The sequence below is a fragment of the Amblyomma americanum genome, chromosome 11 (assembly GCF_052857255.1).
Source record: "Amblyomma americanum isolate KBUSLIRL-KWMA chromosome 11, ASM5285725v1, whole genome shotgun sequence".
Classification (NCBI taxonomy): domain Eukaryota; kingdom Metazoa; phylum Arthropoda; class Arachnida; order Ixodida; family Ixodidae; genus Amblyomma; species Amblyomma americanum.
In genome coordinates this window covers 54,892,694-54,916,900 of record NC_135507.1, presented here as the reverse complement: position 1 = coordinate 54,916,900, position 24,207 = coordinate 54,892,694, and the positions used below count along the sequence as shown (strand labels likewise).

At 49.7% G+C, this 24,207-nt stretch overlaps 1 protein-coding gene across 1 annotated transcript; it reads right to left on the bottom strand.

Annotated features, from left to right (window-relative positions):
• Positions 1–247: 247 nt before the first annotated feature.
• Positions 248–22,118, bottom strand: LOC144110342 (piwi-like protein 1). The gene is made up of 7 exons (XM_077643193.1): positions 21,981–22,118; positions 17,298–17,780; positions 13,031–13,876; positions 12,519–12,659; positions 8,353–8,925; positions 7,166–7,549; positions 248–2,429 (listed from the first exon to the last, which is right to left on the bottom strand). Exons 2-7 carry the CDS (start codon positions 17,634–17,636, stop codon positions 1,974–1,976), a joined length of 2,739 nt encoding a protein of 912 aa, XP_077499319.1. The 5' UTR covers positions 17,637–17,780; positions 21,981–22,118; the 3' UTR covers positions 248–1,973.
• Between the last annotated feature and the right edge of the window lie 2,089 nt (positions 22,119–24,207).

Genomic DNA, 24,207 nt, shown 5'->3' with positions numbered 1-24,207 from the left:
ATCTTGGTGTTCCAAATTTTGGTACGAACAAATGAAAACTTCAGCGTGGGTAAGTTTTACGCAGCTTTTGAACACTTCACTTTTCTATCTCATTAAGCACCAGAGCTACAAGTATCATGCAATACCGTAACACTACACAACACGAAACGAGGAACACAGCCACGTAATGTTTGCATAGACAGCATGTGTTCAAGCGGGAAACTTAGTTTTTATTGAACACACTGCAAATTATATCCAAAAGAATCTGTCCAAATCACCAGAAGTGCACAAAAGTAAATTCAACCTAGGCAACTGCTACATATGTATGATATCCCAAATAAAAAAATAGCATTATGCAAGAAGCACTTCACTGACAACTTCACTGACAGGAAGCCCAACATCTCGATACCATTTAAACAACCTTCAATGCTTTGACTGAAAAAGTGGAAGCTACACACCTGACCTCCCAAGCTACACACCGCATCCGATATAACACAAACTCGGTAACTGCCAAGCTTGTTGAAACATCGGAAAAATATGGAAAGTTGCGCTATACATCGTTCAATGAAATAATGCACACCTTGTATAAATCACATAACTGCACTTTTGGCATATCCCAATTCCAGTTAACACCCTTCTTTCTGAAGCAATTAGCATTTTAAGCTCTTTATAATTTGAGAATTTTAGTTCGCATACAATGCGTGCGACTCAGGTTGGTTGCTTAGTTTCTAATTTTGATAATTTATGCTCAGAAAAGGCCCCTAAGCCAAGAATTTAAAGATCCCTATGCTACATTGTAGAGCTTCCATTGCCATCTGCCTGCTCGTACTGACATACATAGTCCTTTTCAGGCATGAGCGTTGAAACCCATATCGTAAACTATGATGTTAAGGTAAGAGATCGGGGAAATGTCATAACATTCGACATATAGAAAGCTGGAAAGCATTCGGGGGGGCTTTCCTGAGCATACTATACTGAAATTATCGACTATCCTAGCCAGACCAGTACTACTGTTTTTCATAAATGTTTGCAGTCGCAATTCAAATCAAAATATCTAAAGAGAACATAAATCTATGCCGGATAATAATTCCATGCCCAGATGCTACATGGAAAAAACTTAATTTCAGACCCTTACACTGCTTGGTGTAGCACCATTCTTCCGTTTTGAAGACCTAGCTTCCCCTGCCCTCTGCCTATTTACTCTCACACAAGAAGTTAACCCCTCTTGAGCGCATGAGTGCCACAAATGGTCCCTTCAACTATGAGACCCACCAAAGCAGCAAGCAGAGGAATGGGGTTGGTCATCAACTTCTCATGTAGGAACCTCGTAGGCTTCAGGGGGCTTTTTTACCAAATGGTAACGGCACAACTTCCCCGACCAAATCAGTTTCAGCGACGTTTATGTGACAACATTTACATACTATAAGTTTCAATACAAATTTAAAGCAAACCATCATGTAAGCACAACAGAACCAAAAAGATTGTTTCAATAACTTTTAAAACCAGACCATAGAACAACATTTACGCACAAAAAGTTTCAGTACAAAATCAAAGCAAACCAACTTGTCAAGACAACACAAAAACAAAAAAGCTCCTTGCACAACTTTTGAAAGCAAACTAACCAACTGACTACATTTACACACAAAAACTTTCAATACAAATTCAAAGCAAACCAATATGTAATGACCACACAACAAACAAAAAGTTGCTTCAAGAACTTTTGAAAGTAAAGCAAGTGACAGCATTTACATGCAAAAATTCATGGTGGGTGAACAGTGCAACAGAGGCGGGACAAAGACACAAAAGGGCAAAGGCACAAAGGCCCTCCCTGCTTCTGCCGGCGCTTGGTTCATGAACAGCCATGGCAACATGCGGTGGTCGATCACACTCCTTAGATGCTGTGCGCAGGAGTGCAGAAGAAAGCAGAGGGCGCAAGCCTCCCTTCCCACATTCCTCACACCAGCGAACGTCGGCAAACCACGAACGCCAGCAGTTTAGAGGTAATACAGGGTAGAGGAGAGGCGCGGGTTGTGCTCTGCGTGCATCGATTGACCGGCGAGGAAGGCCAGCTTGTGGGCGTACTGGCACGGGGCCGGCACGCGGATGGTGCCCGGCCAGTTGAAATACAGGTGGGTCAGTTTATAGGCCAGGCGCTGCATGTGGTCCGGCTTGAGGCCCGTCGTGTCGTAGATGACGTTGTAAAGGGTCGGGGCCACGGTGCCCTGGCGCACACTCTGCGACACCAGGAAGAAGTCGTACCGCTCGGGGCGCGTCACCTCGCTGTCGACCACGGTGCCCGGCAGCGGGTTGGTCATCATGTGCTCACGGCCCGGCAGGAAGAAACGCGTGGAGATGTGCTTGGTCACCACCACGAAGGCCAGCTTGTGCTGCACGCCCGGGAAGAGCTCTTGCAGCGAGGCCACGATCTGATTGATCTCCCACTCCTTCACCTGCGCTGCAAATACCCGAGACACGCTTCAGTCGCGCCCGCTGCCGCCACCAGCATCACCTGCCAATGCATTTCTGCTGCCAGCAGAGGACACTGGAAGTTACCAGAAAGTGACTGGACGATTGGTGGCTCAAAAGCAGAGAGGTGACATAAGGTTAAATGAGCAGGACTGAAAACGGAGGTTTGTGAGACCAATTTATAACACAGGTAAAAAAGATTATGATATCACTGCAGCACCTGCATTGGAGGAATTCGTAAGCATTGACACCTCCTCGCCCCTCTTTGCCTCAATTAAGTTCCATCATTGCCCATTTTGATTCTATTAACTTGGTTCCACGCTTAGTTTCCAAATCTGGCGCCATGCTTCGCTCCGTCTTCACTTCCGGTTTTTTCAGATTTCGCGGCACGCATTAGCTCCGTCCATTTGCTGTGTTTTCGAATTTCGCACCACTTTCGGTACATTTTTGGCTCTAATAAATTACCCCACGTGCACCTCATTATTTCCCCTGCGAGATTTTTTGATGCTGAACATTGTCACGATGACAAGATCGTAATGACACGAAGCCGTGAAAAATGCCATGCAATTTTTACCCTTTAATGAAAAAAACCGAGACAGAGCACACTCCGCATGCTCTACCCAGGGCTCCAGGTAGCGGCATATAGTAACCAGGAGCTTCACCAGGAGCTTCCACCCAAGCCCCAGTGGCAGCCATGTATGTGTAGATTTATGAAACGTGGTGGAATCCCGCGCGTGTCTAATCTGCTTATCGCCACTTGCTCGGGTTTCCAACATCAAATTTACATGTTTAACATCAAACAGCATCCGTCATCTCATGTGGAAACCAAAAAAAAATTATGGTCAAACTTTCGATAACCGCACTGTATTGCCGCGAGCCTGGTCCCGAGCAAGACGTGCATGCCTGTCACATGCTTTCTTGCCATGATGACATCCTCATGGAAAATTGACCGCCCACGCAGATGCCATCTGCAAAGTTTCCAATATCTGCAACTTTTCTCATGCTATTCGGAACTCCCGGGAATCAAATCATTGCGCACGTACATGGCAGATGCTCAGAGCCCAACCTCTTGATTCCTAATCCTACTCTATTTGTCCGAAATTCACCCTGCCTTGCTACAAAAAGTCACCGTTCTTGAAAAAAATCTAAGTTTACTGTGGAACAAAAGCTTTCTGTAATCACTGCAACGCATCGGCAAAACGTTAAGCGTGGTCCACTACAGCACTTTCCTGCTCGATCACACTTCCAACACAGAGGCCGAATCATCTCCAGTGGACACGAAATATGAAAATACCCGCGTAGTCTGAAATGTAAATGCAAGTTAAAGAACAGCTTGTAAATATTAATTAACCACCGGTGGTCTAAATTATCTCCGGGCCCTTCACTACACCATATCTCGCAGCTCTCATGCAGCTTTTTTACGCTCAGTGCCAAACGTTTTTAGGGGATTGAGTACACATCTCGTTCGGTCGAAAAGCCGCCGTCGTATTCGGCCCCTAAATAATTGGGGATGCGAAAAACAAATCTTACGTTGCCAAGCGTTTTCCGCACAATGTTCCGGATTGTCTCTTATGATTCAACGTTTCGCGCAGCATAAACGTACTAAGTTCGAGCCTAGCTCGCGGCAGGAATTCTACCCGGCGTTTTATAATCGGCGCTGCGTAAAAAATCCTATCATGCCAATTTGCGGTTCTAGTGATCGACGATTTACTGATGTGGGATAGGCGATGAGGAGTATATGAAATAACTGAGTTTAATTGAAGAATTGGTATATTAAAGAAAAGAATAAAATGTAAGAAGCGGTGTTCAAATTATATCAAATTTCTCAGAATGATAAGCCAATGCTTGACGATGCTAATTAACACAATTTAGGGTGTGTGACTGATCAATTATTTAACTGAAACAACTGAAAAAAAATGAAAAATGCGTTCAAAGGTGTCAAACTGCTGAGAATGGAAAGCCTAACCCACTCCGCTATCGCGTGATACCATTAATGCGAAGCTTAAGTGTCCTCTCCAATTTCTTTTAATGTGGTAGCATTAAATAAATCATGAAGGCGAAAAACTCGCCAGCAGTGTCTACGTGAAGCATCCACCTTAAAGGGACTTCGCTCTCTCCACCCTCCACCTGTCAACTGTCCTGCAGAGGACAGGAGCAAGACGTGGGTCGATGGATGAGGAGCAGACCCCCGCTCAGAATATATAGCCTCCCAAAGAACGAAGTGTGCGAAATTGAAGCTTCCTGGATCCATTCCTTCTCGCACAGCTCAGGAAGAACGACATGGTTCTCAAAGGCTGCGTTTGAAACGGCCACCTTCCAATGCAGAGCTATCCCTTACCAAAATTTCTTTACACAGTCAATAGACTGACCATTTACTTCTGTCTATAATGTCTATAGACTGTTTATGAACAAATGCTATAGACTGTCCACAGACTTTTGTCTATAATGTCTATAGACTGTTAATGAACAAATGCTAGAGAAAAGTCTGTAGGCAATACTAATCCTATAGGCAGCCTATACACATTCTATAATTTTATGGCCATACACTTTTCCATGACTTTTATCTTCAGACAGACTATAGACTATGAATAGACAAAAAGAAATATCTATATGAAGGCAATAGAGACTATAACAAGTTTATAGGTTATCTATAGACCATTTTGTAAAGGCCTGATATCGCATAACCACTCCCGCACTGCGCCGGTAGTAGTAAGAGGACTCGCCGCAATCTCAGATTTTGCATAGAAAACAACTAGAGTAGACTGGGTAGTGGGAGACAATTGACTCAGAACTGGAATAGAAATATAATTAGAATAAAATGAAAAATGAAATATACGGGTGAGGCAAAGAAGAATGCTGTCATATTTCTTCTGCATCAATCCAACTGATCGCTCTAAAATGTTTTTTCTTCCCTGCTATGAAACACGCTATAGCAAAAACGTTTATCAATAACTTGCAGTTTGACGGGGCCAAAATGACAAAGTCTGTCTCGCCAGGACGTTTTAGCACCCGCAAAATGCTTGCCGAGATGCAATGAATCCTCGAGCTCATGTATTTATTACCAGTTGTGACGAACGCCACAAAACAGGTCAATCATGTTATTGTTTAGAAAGATGGTTAGACATATTCTTTCTGCGACCTTCAAAGGCCGGTCCAGGCGGGAGAGATAAGATGATGCGACGCCTGCACCATCCAAGCCACGCAGTTTTCGAAGCCATACGGTGCCATATATCAGGCAATAATCACGTCTTCGAAATTCGATTTTCTAGAAGCCGCAAGGAGAATGTGGGTGCGCTTCTCAACCAGTAAATGTTGGAAACTCTTAATAACTGACATCCCCTGCAGAGAACTTCTGCAGACAGTAATAGTTCTCGATGCATTTCTACTGAAAGTCGACAGAAACTCTTGGAATTTTTTTAGGGGATGGCATTAGAATCGGCCAGCTACGTATCTCTCATTGAGACTATCTGAACAACCACAATAGTTATGTTGCAAGCGAAAACAATTTAGCTAAGCAGCTTGCCTGTAACCCTGATTCGATTGTATTTGATGTTTATGGTTTGCGGATTACATGGGTTTAACGGCACAAAGCGACTTAGGCTATGAGGCACGCCGTACTGAAGGGCTCCGGAAATTTTGGATGTTCGCCACCACTATAGTTACAGCGCAAAATACCTGCACTACGAACTTGCATTACACTCCACATGCACCTACATTATTTGATTTTATTTACCTAATGCTGCAGAGCTCGAGTGGTCCAGGAAGGATGGGAAAAAAACTAGAAAGAATGAACATTCGTGAAGCCAAGAAATAACAATACAGTTCAATGGCCAGAGTACAAATACTGAAGTGAACATTTAAGCTCCGCCTTAACGATATGACGCGACAACAAAAAAGGTTGATTACTATATATGCAGAAGGTCGTTCTCTACATTCATAGAACCATGGGACTCCTCATACCTCTCCTGGCGCGGTGGTTCAGCGGTTAAGCAATGAGAAACGTGCCTGCGCCCTTGTGCGCCCCAGGTTTCTCTTTTTGAGCGACCAATGATTAACTGCCATCTGCGATAGGGCGTAGCTTGCTCCCTATCCGGTAGGCAGGTTGCGACGACGACGAAAGGCCACGTGACCTAGATGGCCCACCTGCCTCCTGGGTTGCTCTGTGGGCGCCACCTGCCAAAGTCATGCTCGTGAATTTACTTACGTTTGTCAAGGACGCGTACGTATGCAATGAAGATAAAATTGACCAATAAAGTTGCCAGGTGACCTCGCTACATTACAGCAAAAGTAGGTGCGTAGCGCCTGAATAGATACCTATATTTTCGACTCGTTATATATGTGCTAGTATAGCGGCACCATTTGCATAAATTCTAGGGGCCACCAGCAAGTAGCAGAATGTTCAAAGTGGTGCCAAATGACCCGACATGTTCCGAAGGACAAAACTGCTAATTGAGATGAATCCCAAAATATGTGCCAGATTCGCACCGATGATCTTCCCGCCCCAAACCGTACATTACGAGGATGTTCAGGTGGCCATTGCGGCCGAACCGCCTGTCGGAGGGCGTTCCGGTTGGTGTCAAACGATTCGTCCTGTTGTGCTGCACACGTTTAGAAGATTCATTATCTGATTTATCGAGGAAATATACCGGATATAGCAAACTTGGCTGTAAATTGCAATAGTAGCGCAAAATCCATGAGGTAGACCACCAGAAATGCTCACCTGGGGGATCTGTCCGTCGGACACCCCGTCGCGGAAGAAGATGATGCGGTCGGGTGAAGCGCCGTCATTGCACTGCGAGTACTTGCGCAGCGCGTCACGCAGCAGCGAGGCAAGCGAGTAGCCCAGCCCCTCGTGGGTGTCGTGGAAGGAGACGCGCGAGTACCACCGCGTCAGGCTCTTGTTTATGCTGGCCACGAAGGCGCCCGCCGAGCGATGGGGTGAGCTCGAGTCGCGGTAGGTGTCGTAGCCGATCACCATGGTGCTGACCAGAGGGATCTCCAGGCACCAGGCCTCGCCGCCCAGCTTGCAGTTCAGCTGCACCGCCACCTTGGTGGCCACCGAGCGGATGTTCTTGCGGTTGCCGATGGTGCGGGCGAGGATCACCTGGAAAGTGTAGCGAAAACAATGAGGGCCATCGGTACCATTGTGCACTGTACTGCATTAGCCATGGCTTTGCTTTCTTCAGTCCACTTGCCCCATCTGTCCCACTCTACTTGCCTCATCTGAACCCACATCTCCTTGCTACGTTAACACTTACATACACGTCGACCAACTTTCACACCCAGACAGCCCTCGCATCGCTCTTGGCGTAACTGTTTAGAGTGCAGCGAAAAGAGGCAACAGCTAATCTTGACAGTAATATAGATTACAGCACGACCAACTAGACAGTGATGCTCCTAGCCAGAGAATTGCTCGGTGCTCACCACGTCAAATGAAGTGATTATTCTCTTTACGCACAGCGTTCCCGCCAGTTACGACTAATGGGAGCCTCCATTTATACAAATGAAACCAACCTAAGAACTGAAATGAGGTGAATATAAATTATTTGAGTCTTGAAAAGCAAACCACATCAACGCGCACCACACCTTTCCTATTTTGCACACAAAGGGCGAAGCGAACTCTCATTCCAACTGATTACATTTGCGTTTCAAGGAAGCTGGACTCGGCGCTCTATAATAATGATAATAATAAATCTTGTTGGCATCAAATACAATTTAAAGGAAGCCAGAGGTCTGCAGAAAAAGCTGTAATGAGGATAGCTTGTTGAAGCCGCAGGCCCCCTGTACAATGGTCATCTTACAGCACCGCAAAAACAGACTCCGGAGAAGTCTTGAAAAGTAAATCCAGAGTTATTACTGGATCTCGCTACCCGCTTCGGGCGACAAAGAACAATAGCCTCGGCCGACCTGCGTGTGGAGGCCGAGGTCGACGCAAGCCTCCTTCTTGATCAGGTCGTAGCGGTCCTTCCGGTTGTTGGGAAGCACGATCACAGCCAGCTGAATATTGCCCGCTCTGGCTAGCTGGCGCAGGGCTTCCACGAAGCCGCTGGGCCGGTCGTCGTCCAGCAGCACCAGGCGTGGTTGCCCGATCTTGACGCCCATGGGCGGGCACACGGACATCAGGATGCGCACGAACTCCGTTACGTTGGCCTCCTCGCGCCGGTGGCAGAGGACGATCCAGGACTCGACGGCGACGGCCACGTGCAGCGGCCGGTCGCGCGTCTCGCGCGAGAAGTCGGCCGTGGCCGCGCTGTAACGGTACGCGTTGCTGCCCTGCATCACCTTCTCGGGCGGCAGCACACGGGCGTCGATTCTGACGAGCGAGTCGTCGAACCGGATCCCCCAGCTGTCCATATCGTTGCGGATAGCGTCGTTGCTGTTGATGCGGTCCATGAATTCGAGCAGGTTCCGCACCCGTTTGGAAGGCTCCACGCGGGTGTGCTGAGCCAGGTCCCGCATCACGGACACGTTGGCGCGCATCTGCGAGGCAATTAAGGGCCCGTTAGACAGCAACTGTGGTTTGCGGTCTATGGCCACCCGAAAGCAACTCAGGCTATGAGGGAAGCCGTAGTGGAGGGCCTTCGGATAATTTCAACATCCTGGAATTCTTTAACGTGCACTGACAATGCCCGGTACGGGAGCCTCTATAAATTCGCCTCCATCGAAATGCGACAGCTCCGGCAGGGATCGAGCCCGTGTCTTTCATGTCAGCAGGCGAGAACCATAACCACTCAGCCACCGCGGTGGCGGACAGCGACACTTATCTGGGTAGCTCCAATGGTTCAGAGTCCGCCAAAGATTTTCGGTCGGGTCCCAGAAGGCCCGTATACCCATTATATGCTAAACCACTTTTAAAAATGGCGCAAACTAGACTTTGTACGAGCACATGTGCCCTTAGCGACCACAACACAGCGCGGGGTCCGTAATCTTCAAGTTCTCACAAACTGCATACATTCATGTAGGCATGGCTTAAACTGGGCACGCTTTATGGTTCAACAAGGAACGGTAAAAGATGCTGACGCCTTCCCGTCCCCAAGCCCGTTGCTCCAAAAAAGTTTATAGCGCATTCAAATCAATTGGAACACAAACCTTATGAAGAAGAAGCACAAACCCCCATTTTTGCTTTCCAAGCTTTCAATTTTAAATTCAGGTTTTTAGCACATACTAAGTCCTATGCATTTTGCGGTACCAGTTTTGTAATGCAGTAAAACCTCGTCAAGCCAGTTCAAGGCGTACTCGCATGAGCAAAACGTGCGCTTAGGAAGTTGCAGCACGAAATGCCCCGCCTCCGCTTCCATTCGGCCTCATATCTTGATGCCCGCTCACGGCGTAGTGGCTTATCGCGAACGTTTCATTTAACGCGTACTAATCGCGTAAAAGGTGGAATGTATATCTCGTAGCACACCCAGGAGTACGCCGCGCATCGTAACGAAGCAAGCTTCACGGATAATACGTTGATGCAGATACAGCGTAGCACGCTTGAAGCTGCTGACACGCTCGGAGAGTGATCACTTATGTGACCTAACAAAACACCTCTCCTTCGCCCGTGGGGTGGGAGGAAAGGGAGCGAAGCTCGGAATGCTTACCAACGTCGAAGATAACGCCTGCGAAGTACTCGTGAAAGTTTACACCGGAAAGGTACTCCAGAAACTGTCGCCTTTTGCATGCATAGAGACAGACAGTCCATTTGAGGCGTCACCATAGCGTTGTCCGATAGGGACACTGTTGCCTCTGTCACTGTCGAAACGCCATAGAGAAAAACTTAAGATGGGCTTCGCCTGTTCAACCAAAAGAGCCGACGCCTAGCGGTGAAATCAGCCGCGTCTAGTGGGGAAATTTAGAGCCGACTGAAACGCCCTGGAAGCTGCGCAAGTATAGCCTTCAGGCATATAATAGAATAACGAATTTATGTGGTCATGCGCGAATAAAAATGATAGAGAATTTTCACCTAAATTGTTTAAATGTGGGGAAGCAGAACTGCATAAACCCTAGATATTGAAATGCAACCGCATGAAAAGACACGGCACGGCATGAGCTGTTGCTCACGTGATTCCGGCCCTGACGGCTGTAGCGCGCTGTGAGCGGGGCTTGCGAAGCGCGCAGGCGACGCGTTATGGGTGAGAGTATTGGCCAAGCGGTGGCGCTAGGATTGTAAACGATGGCGGCACCGTCGACAGTGATGGCACAAAGCCACAAACAGCGCAAAACCTTGCTCCAGGATAACCCATCATGATAGTGTTTTCGAACTAATACGGTACAGTACGGTACTTGGGGTTTAACGTCCCACAGCAACACAAGCCATGAGGGAGGCCGTTATAGAGGGCGCGAAGTAATTTACATCACCTGGTGTTCTAACGGCGTGCGTGTGTTCCGTCCTTGGTGCCATGACCCTATTATTGATGCAGTACTAAGTTCAATACCATAGTAATATGACGTAACATGAAAAAATACGTCAGGTGTTGCCACGCGGCCGTCACGCCCGCGTTTCGGGCTGGAACCAATCGGTGCGGACCGAAGTGAACCTGCCCGTTCCGTGAACACCTTCGGAATACAGCCTCAAGTATCCACGCCACGAAGTAAAATATCAATTGTAAATTGAGGGTGTTTAAGCTCCGCATTATTGTCGACCACTTGGTTTTCTTTAACGCCCGCTCACATCGCACAGTACCTGGGCACCTTCGGTATTCCGCCCCCATCGAAGCGCGCAGCCATGAGTCCAGGTCTTAAGGCTCAGTAGCCGAGCGCTCTTACCACAGGGCCACCGCGGAGGGTGGAGTAGCATTGCATTCACAGCAGACGCGCTCTGCTCAAAACAGTACGACTGGTACTTCAGTAGAGTAGACCAGCGCATTCGATAGATGACGTCACGAATGACGCAGTGGCAGATGGTAATGCACTGCGACAGCCATGCTCCCGTTGTCTCGAGCGCTCTCCTGCCTCTGATCCTGTAAGCAACAGGTGGCACTTATTCTATATAAGCTGACTACGCAGAGCTACCCTGACCAGCTTAACCACTTAATCGGCGAAAGCTGTTATTCCATTCGTTTAGCTCTGCATTTGGCCCTGGAATCTTCTTTGTCAATCATAAGCGATAACCTATAGTCAAATATAAGACAAGAAAAAAGCGCTTTTCCCCCGTCACAGGACCGCCTTGCGACCACTGGCATCAGCCGGTGGTTCTCACGACCTTGTTAGCGTGACAATGCAAGGAGTCGCAGATGAAAAAGGGATAGTTTCCTCACTGCACTGTGGCGCTGCTCACTCTATTGTCATGAGAATCGCCCGACGCCGTTGGCTGGAAGGATGTCCTTTGACGGGGAGAAGCCGCTTCGTTCTTGAGGTGTATCCGACTGTAGCCGTGGTCATGAGAATAAGCGAATTCTTATCTAGCCACCTATCACCTCCCACCTTCTCTACCATCCCTCTAGTACTTGCCCAGTCCCTCTCCGCTTTATGCTGAAAGCTGGATTTCCCTATTTGCACACTGCAACCTGTCAACTGTGGCAAGCAGGTAACAAGTGACTTGAATTAAATTAAGCTCCTAAGGCTGACGCTGTTGTATATCACGCGGTAGAATGCAGGGCTTTATGACCAAACTACATCTATAGCAGCTGCCGCTTTAACAGCTGACGCTGACAAAGAAAAAAACGAGTGACAAACAGCCATATAGGCATTCTTGCACTAGAGTTCCTGGCACTATGGCTTGCTGATTAGAAGTGCCATGAGGTCTTCCACATGACAAATTGACAAACGTTTCCGTTTGCCGCACATTAAAAGAGAACACAGCTGCAACTGTTACGGTGTTCAACTTAACACACTTTCCCCTTACTGCACCGCGCCGTCACTGCAGAGCCTTATGCGTCGTGCCGCGGTACCTCATCCTCTACCACCACTCTGCGTTGTATTTTCAAGTTGTTTTTCCACGCTCGCCGAGCAGCGCATCAATGGCCTGATCCCTCCCCGCCTCCTCCTTAAACCCCCGGCCAAGTCGCGAACACAGGAGTTATACCCATTGTAAACAGCGGCAGCCGTAGAAAAGGTCAAACAGCACTACATTCAAACCGACTGCCCACCTCGTCAGTGAGTCCCGTCAGGACACACAGCTCCGGCACCAGGTAGATGCTCTGCGTGCGGCCGGCGCGCAGGTCCTTTTCCTTGGGACGGACCACCAGCAGCGGCTGGCGCATGTCGCGGATGCACCTCTCGTACTGGTCCTGCACATGGCATCGCCCAAGGACAGACGGGGTCAGTCGTACCAGCAGCAATACTGCTAAGCACACCAACCCTCAAATACGCTGGGCTTTGCAACACAAGCATAACTGTTTGAGGAAACTGAATGAGCTGCATGCCAGATAGGTAGCGGTTTGTCACAGAAAGACGACATCAAAGGACGGAAAACGCGATTCAGTCAGAGGCGGCTGAGCCAGATGGAGAGACAAACATGGAAAAATTCGGGTACCACTTCGGAATGGACCCTCCTGGCATAATATATTGGAAGAAGTTTCTGATGTGATGGCGACGACGCCACCAGTTAATTGACCACTTTGCACAGAACCTATAACATGCCACTAGTAGCAACACGTACCCGGTAGTAGTCGGCGTACGTCTTGGACCCCTCCTTGGTTTCAAACGTGCAGGCCGGGTTCTTGTCCCAGTCAATGTCGTCCACCCTGTAGGTCTTGTTGTTATAGGGCGTCATGACAATGCAGCCGGCCACCCGTTTCACGCACTCGTTCTTGTAGTTCGGGACGTGCTGGATCTGAGACATGAGGTCGAAGACGCTGTCGCGACGCAGCACCTTATGCAGCGTGTCCGTGACCAACAGGACGCCCGCATCGTGCTGACCAATGGCCGTGACGAGCCCCTGCCACAGCTCGAGTGCGTGCTGCGGAATGCTCGCCACGGCGCGCTTGTCGAAGAAGTACCTGTTGATCTGCACAAAGTCCAGGCGCTCCAGGTTGCGGCGCATCTGCGTGTTGAAGAGGCGCAGCAGCTCCGGGTTAAACGGGGCCAGTTCCTGGACCCACTTGAAGCGGACGCAGATGATCTTGCCGTCGGTGCGCCGCTGCGGGAACACCTCGGTGATGTCCTGGTTCAGCCGCTTGGGCGACTTCAAGTCAGACATGCCATCGAACACGAGGCACTTGTCGAACATGTCCATATAGTCCACGAGCAGGGCGCGCCGCATGCGACTAGACTCCACCGTCGGCGTGAACTCCACATGGTACTGGTGTATGCAGCACTGGGGCATGGAAAGCAGCCGGAAGTAGTTGGCCACAACCTTGATGGGGCTGCCCGAAGTGCCCCTCTTGTTGTCGATGTGCGCAGGTAGCGTCTCGACGACGGCGAACCCGTCGCGGCGACGCCGGGTTTCTTGGCGGCCGCAGTCGCCACTGTCGCCAGGTGTAACGGCCGGTGCGAACTGGAACTGCTGCAAGCAGACATACAGAGAGACGGAAGGAGACAGCTTTGCACACAAAGCCGCCGCTCACAATAAGGATATACTTAAATTTACACGAATGCGCAAAGTCTGCTTAAGAGCACAATTACGAAACCCTAACCCATGTCCTCTGTTCTTCCCTCCATTTTTCACCCGCCGCGGTGGCTGAGCGGTTAGGGCGCTCGATTATCGAGCAGGAGTACTCTGGTTCGATCCGTCGTGTGCGGTCGCGTTTCGGTGAAGGCGAAACGCAAAAGGCGCCTCTGTGCTGTGCAATGTCGGTGCAGGTTAATGATACCGAGGTCGTAGAAATTATTCTGGAGATCTCCACATGGCACCTCTTACTTCCTTTCTTCTTTCACCCCCTTTATCACTTCCCTTACAGCGCGGTTCTTGTGTGCGCCAAGATATGTGAGACAGTTACTTCGTCATTTCCTTTCCCCAAAAACCAGCTTTGCCTCTATATTTCAGTATTTTTATTCTTCGTCGTCACTTTTGTTAACTTTTACTATTTCGTTTTTGTAATTTGTTTCTTTTTGTTTTATTTCTCTTTTTATTTTAACGTTTTTGTTTTCTTTTATTTCATTGCATATGCGTTATTTGCTTGTGAACTGTTGCTTACCTTTTTTTTATTTATTAACCACACAACTTGTGATTGACAGTTCGTTCTAAAGATTTCCGCACACAACTTCCGTCCACGGCACTCATGAGCGAAGATAGGCTTACGCCTTAACTCATACCCATCTTAAGGTGATCAACGAGGTGATCTTGAATACTGCAACAACCCGTACAACCGTTACATCAGATACGCGCTGGTGTAAAAACTCCTGCTCTTTTTCACTGCTGCAAACAGGTCCAAGCAATATAGCTGCCAACCACATCGAACTAAGGCTCTAAAACAATAAAAGTGCCTACAGTGTGGGCATCGCATATTAAAAGCTCAGAACCACTTTCTCCCGATGCTTAACCTCTGCACCCAACCTTCACGAAGAAGAGTCGCAATCCTGCACACCGTGGTGCTAACAGATCGGAGGGGACTACACCCTTTCAATACGAGGTGCTCTGTCCGACAGCGGAGACCGAGTTAATATACAGGCGGTCTATGGTCACCGAATTCACCTTCGATGAACGCTGGTCCGTACCCTTGCGACCGACACCCATTATGACGCGGAAAACCCACAAAACTCAACCTACCTCACTCCACAGCACTCCGGTCGGACCACACCTCAAGTGATCGCTTGCCCCATCCGCACCTGGACACAGATCGGAAGGGGCACCGACACTCGTCCTGCCTCATACGGCAGCTTGGGTCCTCAGTCATACGGCAACTTGGGCCAGACTATAACGATTTCCAGTGCAAATTACCTCACCGCATCCCCCTTCCCGATCACACCGGACACCTGCGCCGCGGAGCAACCGGACAGCAGCTGAGGTCTCACCATCCAATCCCACATTCATTCATTGAAAAGCTCACCTTGTTCTAGTGCGGGCTGCCCAAGTCACCACCTGCTCAGCCAAGTATCATCCTAGCCAGGCACCATCCTGGCCTTTCCCCTGGCTTTGTACCACCCAAGCTAACTTCATCCAACAACCCTTCATCAAGTAATTGTCTCGAACAGCAGTGAGCTGCCTTTAAGGGGTGTTTGGCATCATACGAAGAACAAATCTCCTGCATAACGCAAAGCATAACCAGCCTGAAATCAATGGTCGCGAACATTCTCAAAGTCGTAAATCCTCTCGTCTCCCGCATTTTCAGGATACGATCTATATTTTTTGAGGACACAGGCAAGATTGAGATAGGGCGGCGATTGTTTATGTAATCACGCCGGCCTCCTTTATGTATAACTATGACTTTAGCTATCTTCATGCTATCAGAGAATTAAATCTTCCTTACCAAGCAACAACTCACACGGCTCGCTTCTGCCTAAACAATTTACACGAAGCTTCTCTCCATCTCCCCAGTCAACATCAGACTACACGACACCGGTCTCTTCTACCTCTTACCTGCCTTCCTGGCGTTCACCGGAACCGACAGATTGCATGATTATCCGGCGCCTTCCAAGGGACCCCTGGCTACTTCGTCATTTCAGCCTTTCCCCATTCGATCTCTCTCTTCACGTTACCAATACCCACGCCTCATCTAACCTAGTATTTGCCCCCTCCCCCATCGCATGACATCAAGGCTAGACGAAGACAGGCAGCTCGTACGCGCGACACATCACACAACTCCGTGCCGCAACCAGATGGTGGCGTACAATGAGGCGGTGGTCTCATATTCACACGGACTGGGCACTGCAACGTACGCGATGTGTACAGCCCCACATGCTCTCGTGTGACATATACACTTCCAGCCCAAACGGTCAATATCCTAATGCTTCCACCCTGGAAACTATCCCAGCTGGGCACATCATCATCTCCTTCACTCAATTACCCCAGCATCAGTATACACAATATACACTGACAACAAGGATATGCTACTCTTTCTCTTCGAAGCGCACAATCTCGGCGGGCCTATACGCGACCTCAGTGAAGCCTTCCGTACCCCATACACGGTGACAGTGAGGTAGATTTCTGGCCATGCTTGGACCGCAGGAAAGGAGGTGATACTATGAACAGTATCGAAGTCTCTTCATTTTGCCCGCGAAAACAGACGGCAAAGGCGACACCTGCGCTCCACGGCCACCATCTTAGCGTATAAAAGCTCTGTTTCCAGTTGAAGCAGCTTCTCGTCTTTAGATTAATGCACTAAGACGTTTAATGTATACGGGCGAACTTCGGCAAGTTGTCTTTTGTGTCACCACTGTGAAATGCCAGACTGAGGGCCAACTGGGGAGTTATCTTCATTTCATTATATAGAGTTAATGAATTTGAGAGCAACATGCATATGCGCATAGTTACAGAGTAACACTCAAGTTCTCGTGTAGCACTACGACGCGAATCCCAGGTAACGGGCCTTTAACAGATGATGTTATGAATTGAAATGCCCCCGATTGCATATTCTTCCGCTCTATCCATACTTTGCACATTCCGCGTTCACCCTCCTCTGCCTACTGTAGCAACTCTTCGGACGGTTTCCGTGGCAGCCATCTTTCAGTTGCGAAATTCTACTACTACGACCCAAAACCCAGGGGTGCCGCCGCGGTGGCTCAGTGGTTATGGAGCTCGGCTGCTGACCCGAAAGACGCGGGTTGGATCCCGTCCGCCGTGGTCGAATTTCCATGGAGGCGAAATTCTAGAGGTCCGCGTACTTTGCGATGTCAGTGCATGTTAGAACCCGAGGTGGTCAAACTTTCCGGAGCCCTTCACTACTCTCATAGCCTCAGTCGCTTTGGGATGCTAAACCCCATGGACCTAGGCCTAAAATATAGGCAACGGCCCTTTAATAGCTGTCGCTGTAAACAAGAGATCTCACCTGCGGCAACACAGCTGAAGGCGCCATCGCCGCCATCTGCTGGTGGTGCGCCCCGTGTCCGATGGCCACCCTGTCGATGGAGAACGACAGGCCCTCCACGCTGTCGAGGGCGGGCATCGACGGCGCCACTGAAGGCGCCGGCAAGGACACCGTCGCAGGCCTCAAAACACCAGGCGTCCTTGGCAAAGCCGCTGGCGGCGCCATGGCAGCAGGAAATTGAGGCACCGTAGGTGCCGCCTGTGCTCCGGGCAATATGACCACGGACCGTGCCCTGCCGCGCGAACGACCGCGAGCGCGACCGAGGGGCGGAGGTGCTTGACCGCCGCTGTTTTTGTCCATCTGGCTCTACAACGAGCCGCTGAGCTACAGCGATTGCTGCTCGTTGCGGTGGTGTTGAAGACAAGACCCGTCCAGGGCGAGACGGCTTAGGTCTATGTGCTCGCCTCGTTGACTCGAAAGCGGGAATGGTGCGCAGGAGAAGGCCTGCGGAGACGAACAAAGACACGATCGTCTTTTAAAATGCACGCAGGACAAAAGGAGCATATATGGGGAGGCAACTGCATGGCACCCGTACACGAGCGCTGACGTTCAGAACACGTGTTTTTTTTTACCTTCAAGGGATAACACAATCTGCACCTCAGCCGCCGCGGAGGCACTGTGGTTATGGCGCTCGGCTAATGACGCGAATGACGCGGGTTCGATCCCGGCCTCGGTGGTCAAATTTTCATGCAGGCGAAATTCTAGAGGCCCATGTACTGGGCGAAGTCATTATACGTTAAAGAACACCAAGTGGTCGAAATTAACGGAGCCCTCCACTACGGCGCTCCTCATAGCCTGAGTCGCTTTGGGACATTAAACCCCATAAATCAAACCAAACCAAAACAACTTTACCTCAAAAGGCATGATATTCCGTTCGATGCAGTGAGACAGGACACAGCAGCAGAGAGACAACAGCAGCGAAGCGCACTCACGTGACATCGTGCTTCAAATGGTGACATTAACGGCTCAAGAGCGCTACCTGGGCGTCCAACCGGTTCGCCATAAGGCCGACCGAAATATGACTTTCCGTGTGCGCTTTAGCTGATTTTAATTGAAAAGAGTATTATTTAGGCACTACCTGCACGTTGCATTCAGGATAGTTTGGGTAGAGGTACAACGCATCCAAGGCGTTGGCTGCGGCGTTTAATTCCTTCCCTAACGAGCATACCTCAACTGCTAAGTCACACACTAAGGTCCACAACAGCTTGGTACTACTGGAACGCTGCGCATCAATGGTCTGACAGTCGGCCCTCGCTCTATACTAAAGATTTTTGTTCCACCAGCCAAAACATATAGGCATCCAGGCAATCACTGAAATGCACTGCGAGGCTAATCGTATCGGCGGATATCCTTCCTGCGAAATAATTACGACGTGATGGACTGCGCATTTACACGTGTCTAGTTCAACGGCTCCTCCTCGTTTCCACCATGAGATGTGGCTCTGAACAGCGCACCGATAGCTCAAGTACGCGACGGCGTTGCTGCGCAGGTACTCCTTTTCGCCTCACATGAAACACGCCCGGGATCCACGAGCGCTGCACGCGGCTCGCAGCTACGTACAGCGTCCGAGAGGCGTTTCAAGCGCGTGGCAGCGTCTGACGACAAATCTGCACGAAACACAAGGCTCGGGGTGCACGCATTCGGTGACCACGTGACCGCGTAACGGAGTAGCGGGTAACTCGGCAGGAGAGCCGTCTTTGAGTGAAAGAACGCCAGCGACAGAGGACCGACCACGTCTGTTTTAACGAGGTAGACGCATTAAGTTAACGTAGCATAGAAAATGAAAGCATTGGCCAAATAAATTTAACAAGGCGGCACAATTAAATTGGAGGACGCTTAAGCTTCGCCTTTAAGAAAGGAACTCGACAGTGTGTTGCAGATCTGCCAGGGAGTCCACGGAACGCCTTCGCCCGTCCAGCGCAAAGCCTTGCCCATGAAACAAATGGCCCTGAATCTCTAGCAGGCCTCTGAAGAAAGCCCGTCCGCCGCCGAAAGATGTCCGAATGGGCTGCGGAGACGCTGCCCCTAATTGGGCATTGCGCGTCTCTGTTGCGATTTTAGGGGAAAGGAAAGGCGCAGTAACAACCTCACATATAAGTGGACACCTCAGCCACGCCGTCAGGGAAAGGCGGAAGTATGGAGTGAAAGACAAAGGATGTATTGGAGGTCTGCGTCCTCGCTTGCGTCGCATTCGTTCAACACAAGGGCACACGGACAGCAGCTACATCACAGGTGCTCGCGCGGTGCGCGCACCACGACATTGCAATGGTTGGCACACGCACAAAACAGGACACACGCAGGCCCGGCCACCGCCGCCTACCCGTCTGCAAAGACCGAAGACGTCGCGATGTGTTGCAGCCACGCTGCCGCGCGCAGGGGCGGAACCGTCATGTTATCACCGGGCTCAGCGTCTGGACCAGTTGACGTCTTCAATGATTTCGTTTGCTGGTTCCTTAAATTGAAATCCACAACCACTATACGATGTCAGTCCACGTTATTAACTCTACATCGGCGAAATTACCGAAGCCCTCTTCTACGGCATCTCTCATAGCCTGAATCGCTTTGGAACGCCTAACTCCATCAACCCAAACTCATAGCCCAACTAAAGCCCCTTGATAATTTGATCAAGGAGCTTTAAACCCAACACGGCCATTATGCCACCTATCATGCCTCAGTGCAAGCTATTTGCATTTACTTCATCTCTTTAACATAGATGACGCTGCGTTCAAACAGCTCACGTGAGTAAATTGAAATGCATTATAAAGCAAAACGCGATTTTTATGGGGTCCCGTTTAAAAATTTGCACACTCATAATTATTCATGAGCGCATCAGTACAGAGAGACTTCACGAAGTAAGAGACCACAACGCATTCACTAAGTACACCTTCTATTCAGTTCGAATCAACGAGCGTTCTTAACGCGTTTGCCCGTACTCACCTCGCAATCTGAGCCATTGGTTCCATTCCCACTGTCTAAGCAATTTTTTTATGGCGAAAGCCTGTATAGGCTTATGACTCGCCAGCGGGGATGTAAGCAGAAACGTGTCACACTATATCTGTCAAACTAAAGACGTCAGCATACTAAAACCGAATAAAGAGCAAAGAAAACCCTTAGAAATAAATGAAAAAATAAAAAATAAGAAATAAAAGGAAAATGACAAGCAAAGAAATAAAAATAAACAGAAATTGAAATGACAAATAGAAAACAAATACAAGGCCTACTGGAGTCGTGGAAAAAAAAACCCGAGTTCTGTTCGATGCGTTCGCATTATCTGCGCGTAAGCAGAATTAAGTGCCCTCAGAAATTTTTATTTGTACATTCTCGTGTTTCGTGTAACAACGCCAACTGCCCACAACGCCGACTTTTCTCCGAAACGACCTCCTTAAAGCCATCGCGTTAAAATCCGAACGGAACGGCACAACCAGCCAAGGGCATGCAGCGTTCGAGGAGGATATAGCGCGCGCAGTACTCGAACGCAACAATGCCAAACCGCATCTGGATCCAGGGGTTTAGGCAACGCACAACAAAACTTTCGGCCATAAAACAACCAAGATCACACATAGCAAAAAAAGTGGCGAAAACCTTATGAATTTCATGAAAGGCTAAACTGACTCGCAGTTCCCTTCGCTCGCGGCAGTCGGTGGAGCTCGTCGTCCAAAATGGCACGAAATTAAGCAACGTATTCCAAAATGAAAATCGCAATTTTTGTCTCAAACGCCAGCTACCAGCGCGTTTTTATTCACAGCTGTTCACGGCTTTTTTTCCCAACGCCTGCGAATGCCGGCGCGTCACTCGAACGCTAGTCTTAAGACCACGTAACTCTAAGCACAACGCTCACTTAATTCAGCTTTAACTTGCACAGCTTAGGTTCCCGCGTTACTATTTTTTTATGAACTGCCCTCACCGACCTTTTTTTTTTTACAAGCGTCCGTCCTAGTAACTTTTCCCAGCTGATACACCCCAGAAAGCCATTATACGTAAGCGGCAAAATGCACATCTCGGTTACTGCATCGTGACAATAAGCAGAAAGCGAGGTTTAAAAAATAACTCGATAACGCAGAGATGAAATGCGACGTTTAAGCAAGCAAGCCCAAAGCAGCCTTTGGCCTCCGTGCACTCTTCGAACGCTCAGTCTTAGCAGGTCTGAAAGCATTCTCCATCAAGATCAACAAAAATTCCGGCTCTTGGGAAATATTATCAAACTGCAAAATGCATTTCCGCAATAATTAGAGGCCATCCCCCTCTTTTAAAACGTCCATTAGTGACCCACTTTCTCGTGCTATTGCTTTTGCGAGGTCAGGCCTAAACGCATGCTACAACGCGCCCGGTAAATTGCAAGCCCGTATCGCCCGTATAAATCGTTTGAAAAATCTTCCGACGCGCTGAATCAATCTGTATTTACTAATACATCGCGACTGAGAAAAAATCGAGATCCAAATTGCGAAGGAGCATGATAAATACTTGGTACACCTCTCGTGAAACGCGCCGTCAGGCCTAACGACATATCTCGATCTCAAATCATTAGGTAAAAAAAAAACTGGTTGCCAAATTCCTGAACACACCACGAACTTAAAAATCTCGTTCAGAGAGATCTGAAATAAATACACGGGAAAATAATGCGAAGCAGCAAATAACAATACTCACTTAGCTTTATGTGTCCCCGGGACCTGTGCCGACGAACAACCGGCTGCCGCACCAGTGAACTCCAGTTGCGTCTTCTCGCTCTCTGCTCCCTTCACGGACTGGCTTAATACGTGGGCGAGTGTCACGTGATCATGCTCGCGTGCTGTTGGCGCGCCTAAAACAAACAAAAATGACGCGGCTGACATGCGTCCTGTGTTGTTCGCACGGACGCGCGCCGTGACGCTGGTTTGGTTTGCTATAAAAATGACATTTTAGACGAAAATTACGAATATTTCACGGCCAGCGGGTAGCTTGATGCCGCCACTCGGTGGAGGCACCATTTTTTAAACGAAAACTCCCCCCCCCCCCCCCCCCGCACGCAGTAGCTCCTTCGCCATGTGCGAAAGTTTGAACTTGAACCGAGGAGAAACCACCTAAGAAACGACATGACGACAATCAGCCGCCGCCGAAACCGAGCGCTGCATTCTCTTTCTATAGACCGTCGGCGTTCATTGTGCTCTTTGACGTTGGCGCTGACAGCGTTCTAGGGTCCGATTAATTTGGGGGAAGGAAGGGTGCATAACTGGCTCCCTTGCTCAGTGGACGCCACCATCGTGCTTTGAGGTACGTGGCGGTGGTGAGTGTGATCTGCGCTGCATGCATTAGCACCGACCACGCTATGGCAGACACGCGCACTGCAGCAATAGGGCGCAGCGTTCATTGGGTCCAACCTCTCGCAATCCAGCACTAATGCAACTGCCACCTGCCAGTGTGGCAGGGTTTGCGCGCTGCCTATGCATTGTGCGGAACGCACTCAACGTTACAAACACCCGAGACGCGTCTTGCCCGTTGCTCCACAGAAAATTTGAAATTAAAAATTTGTTTTGAGGAACGGAAATGGTGCAGTAATGGTCTCACATAAGTAGGTGGACACCCGAATCGCGCCATAAGGAAGAGAGATATAAAGGAGGGAGAGAAAGAAGAAAACGAGAAAGAAGTGCCGTAGTGAAGGTCTCCCACAAAATGAAAATTAAACTTGGTTTTGAGGAAAGGAAATGCCGGGTTTGAATCCGACCGTGGCGGCTGCGTTTTCATGGAGGAAAAACGCTAAGGCGCCCATGTGCTGTGCGATTTCAGTGCACGTTAAAGATCCCCAGGTGGTCGAAAATTATTCCTGAGCCCTCCACTACGGCACCTCTTCAGTCCCTCCTTCTTTATTCTTTCTCTTACGGCGTGGTTCAGGTGTCCGCTAAGACGTGATACAGATACTGCCCCATTTCCTCCCTCCCCCTCATAAAAAAAACAATCGCATATTTCGAGGCAGCGCACTGGCTTGCTGCCTCGGAGGTACAGCGAGAGGTCGTCGGCATTGCGGGAAAGCGAGCACACCCCTCTGTCCAGAGCCGTCATACACGAGGAGCTCCAGGACCATCTCCTCGTGTACACCGACCGCTCACTGGCCCGCGACAGCTGCTCCCTTGCAGCGGCGGCTACCATCCCCGCTCTGCGACTGCACAGCCAACAACACGCAACCTTCCTGGGCTCCTCCACCACGGCGGCGTTTGATAGGGATCCGACTCGGGCTGGACCTGCTGCTCACCCTCGGACCTCAGCCGCCGAGCAGTGGTCTGCTGTGCGACTCCCGCGCCGCCCTCAGCCGCCTGCAATCTAACGGCCCGCGGTACCACACAAGTGCGGGAAATTCGCTCGCGCAGAGAGGATGTGCCATGCGTGCACAGTTGGTGCCCGGTCACTGCGGCATCGCCGGCAACGGAGAAGCTGACGACCTCGTGACCGCTGCACACCAACTACCTGCCAGCGATCTGCCCCTTGCGCTGGAGGATGTGCGTGCGGCCATCCACGACCATCTCCGAAAGCAGCACCCCGACCCACGCATCGCGGGAGGTGAGCGCATCGGCAGTATCACCGGCTGTCGCGCAATCACATGGTCACAACGTGCAATGATCCTCCGCGCGCGCTTTGGCTGCGTGTGACCCGGGGAACGACGGGAGCGCCGCGGAATCGCGACGAGTGATGTGTGTGACGGATGCGGAGCAATGGAAACACTAGAACACCTGGTCCTTCACTGTGCCGCGCTCGCCGATGCTCGTCGCGATATGCTCGCGGCCTATAGGGCGCTGGTCATACTACCTGACTCCATAAAGACGCTATTGTGGCCGCAGGACAGTGGCGCGCACTCGTGGGCGAACTTCGGTGAGCTTTCTGTGCATTCCTCGAACACACGGGC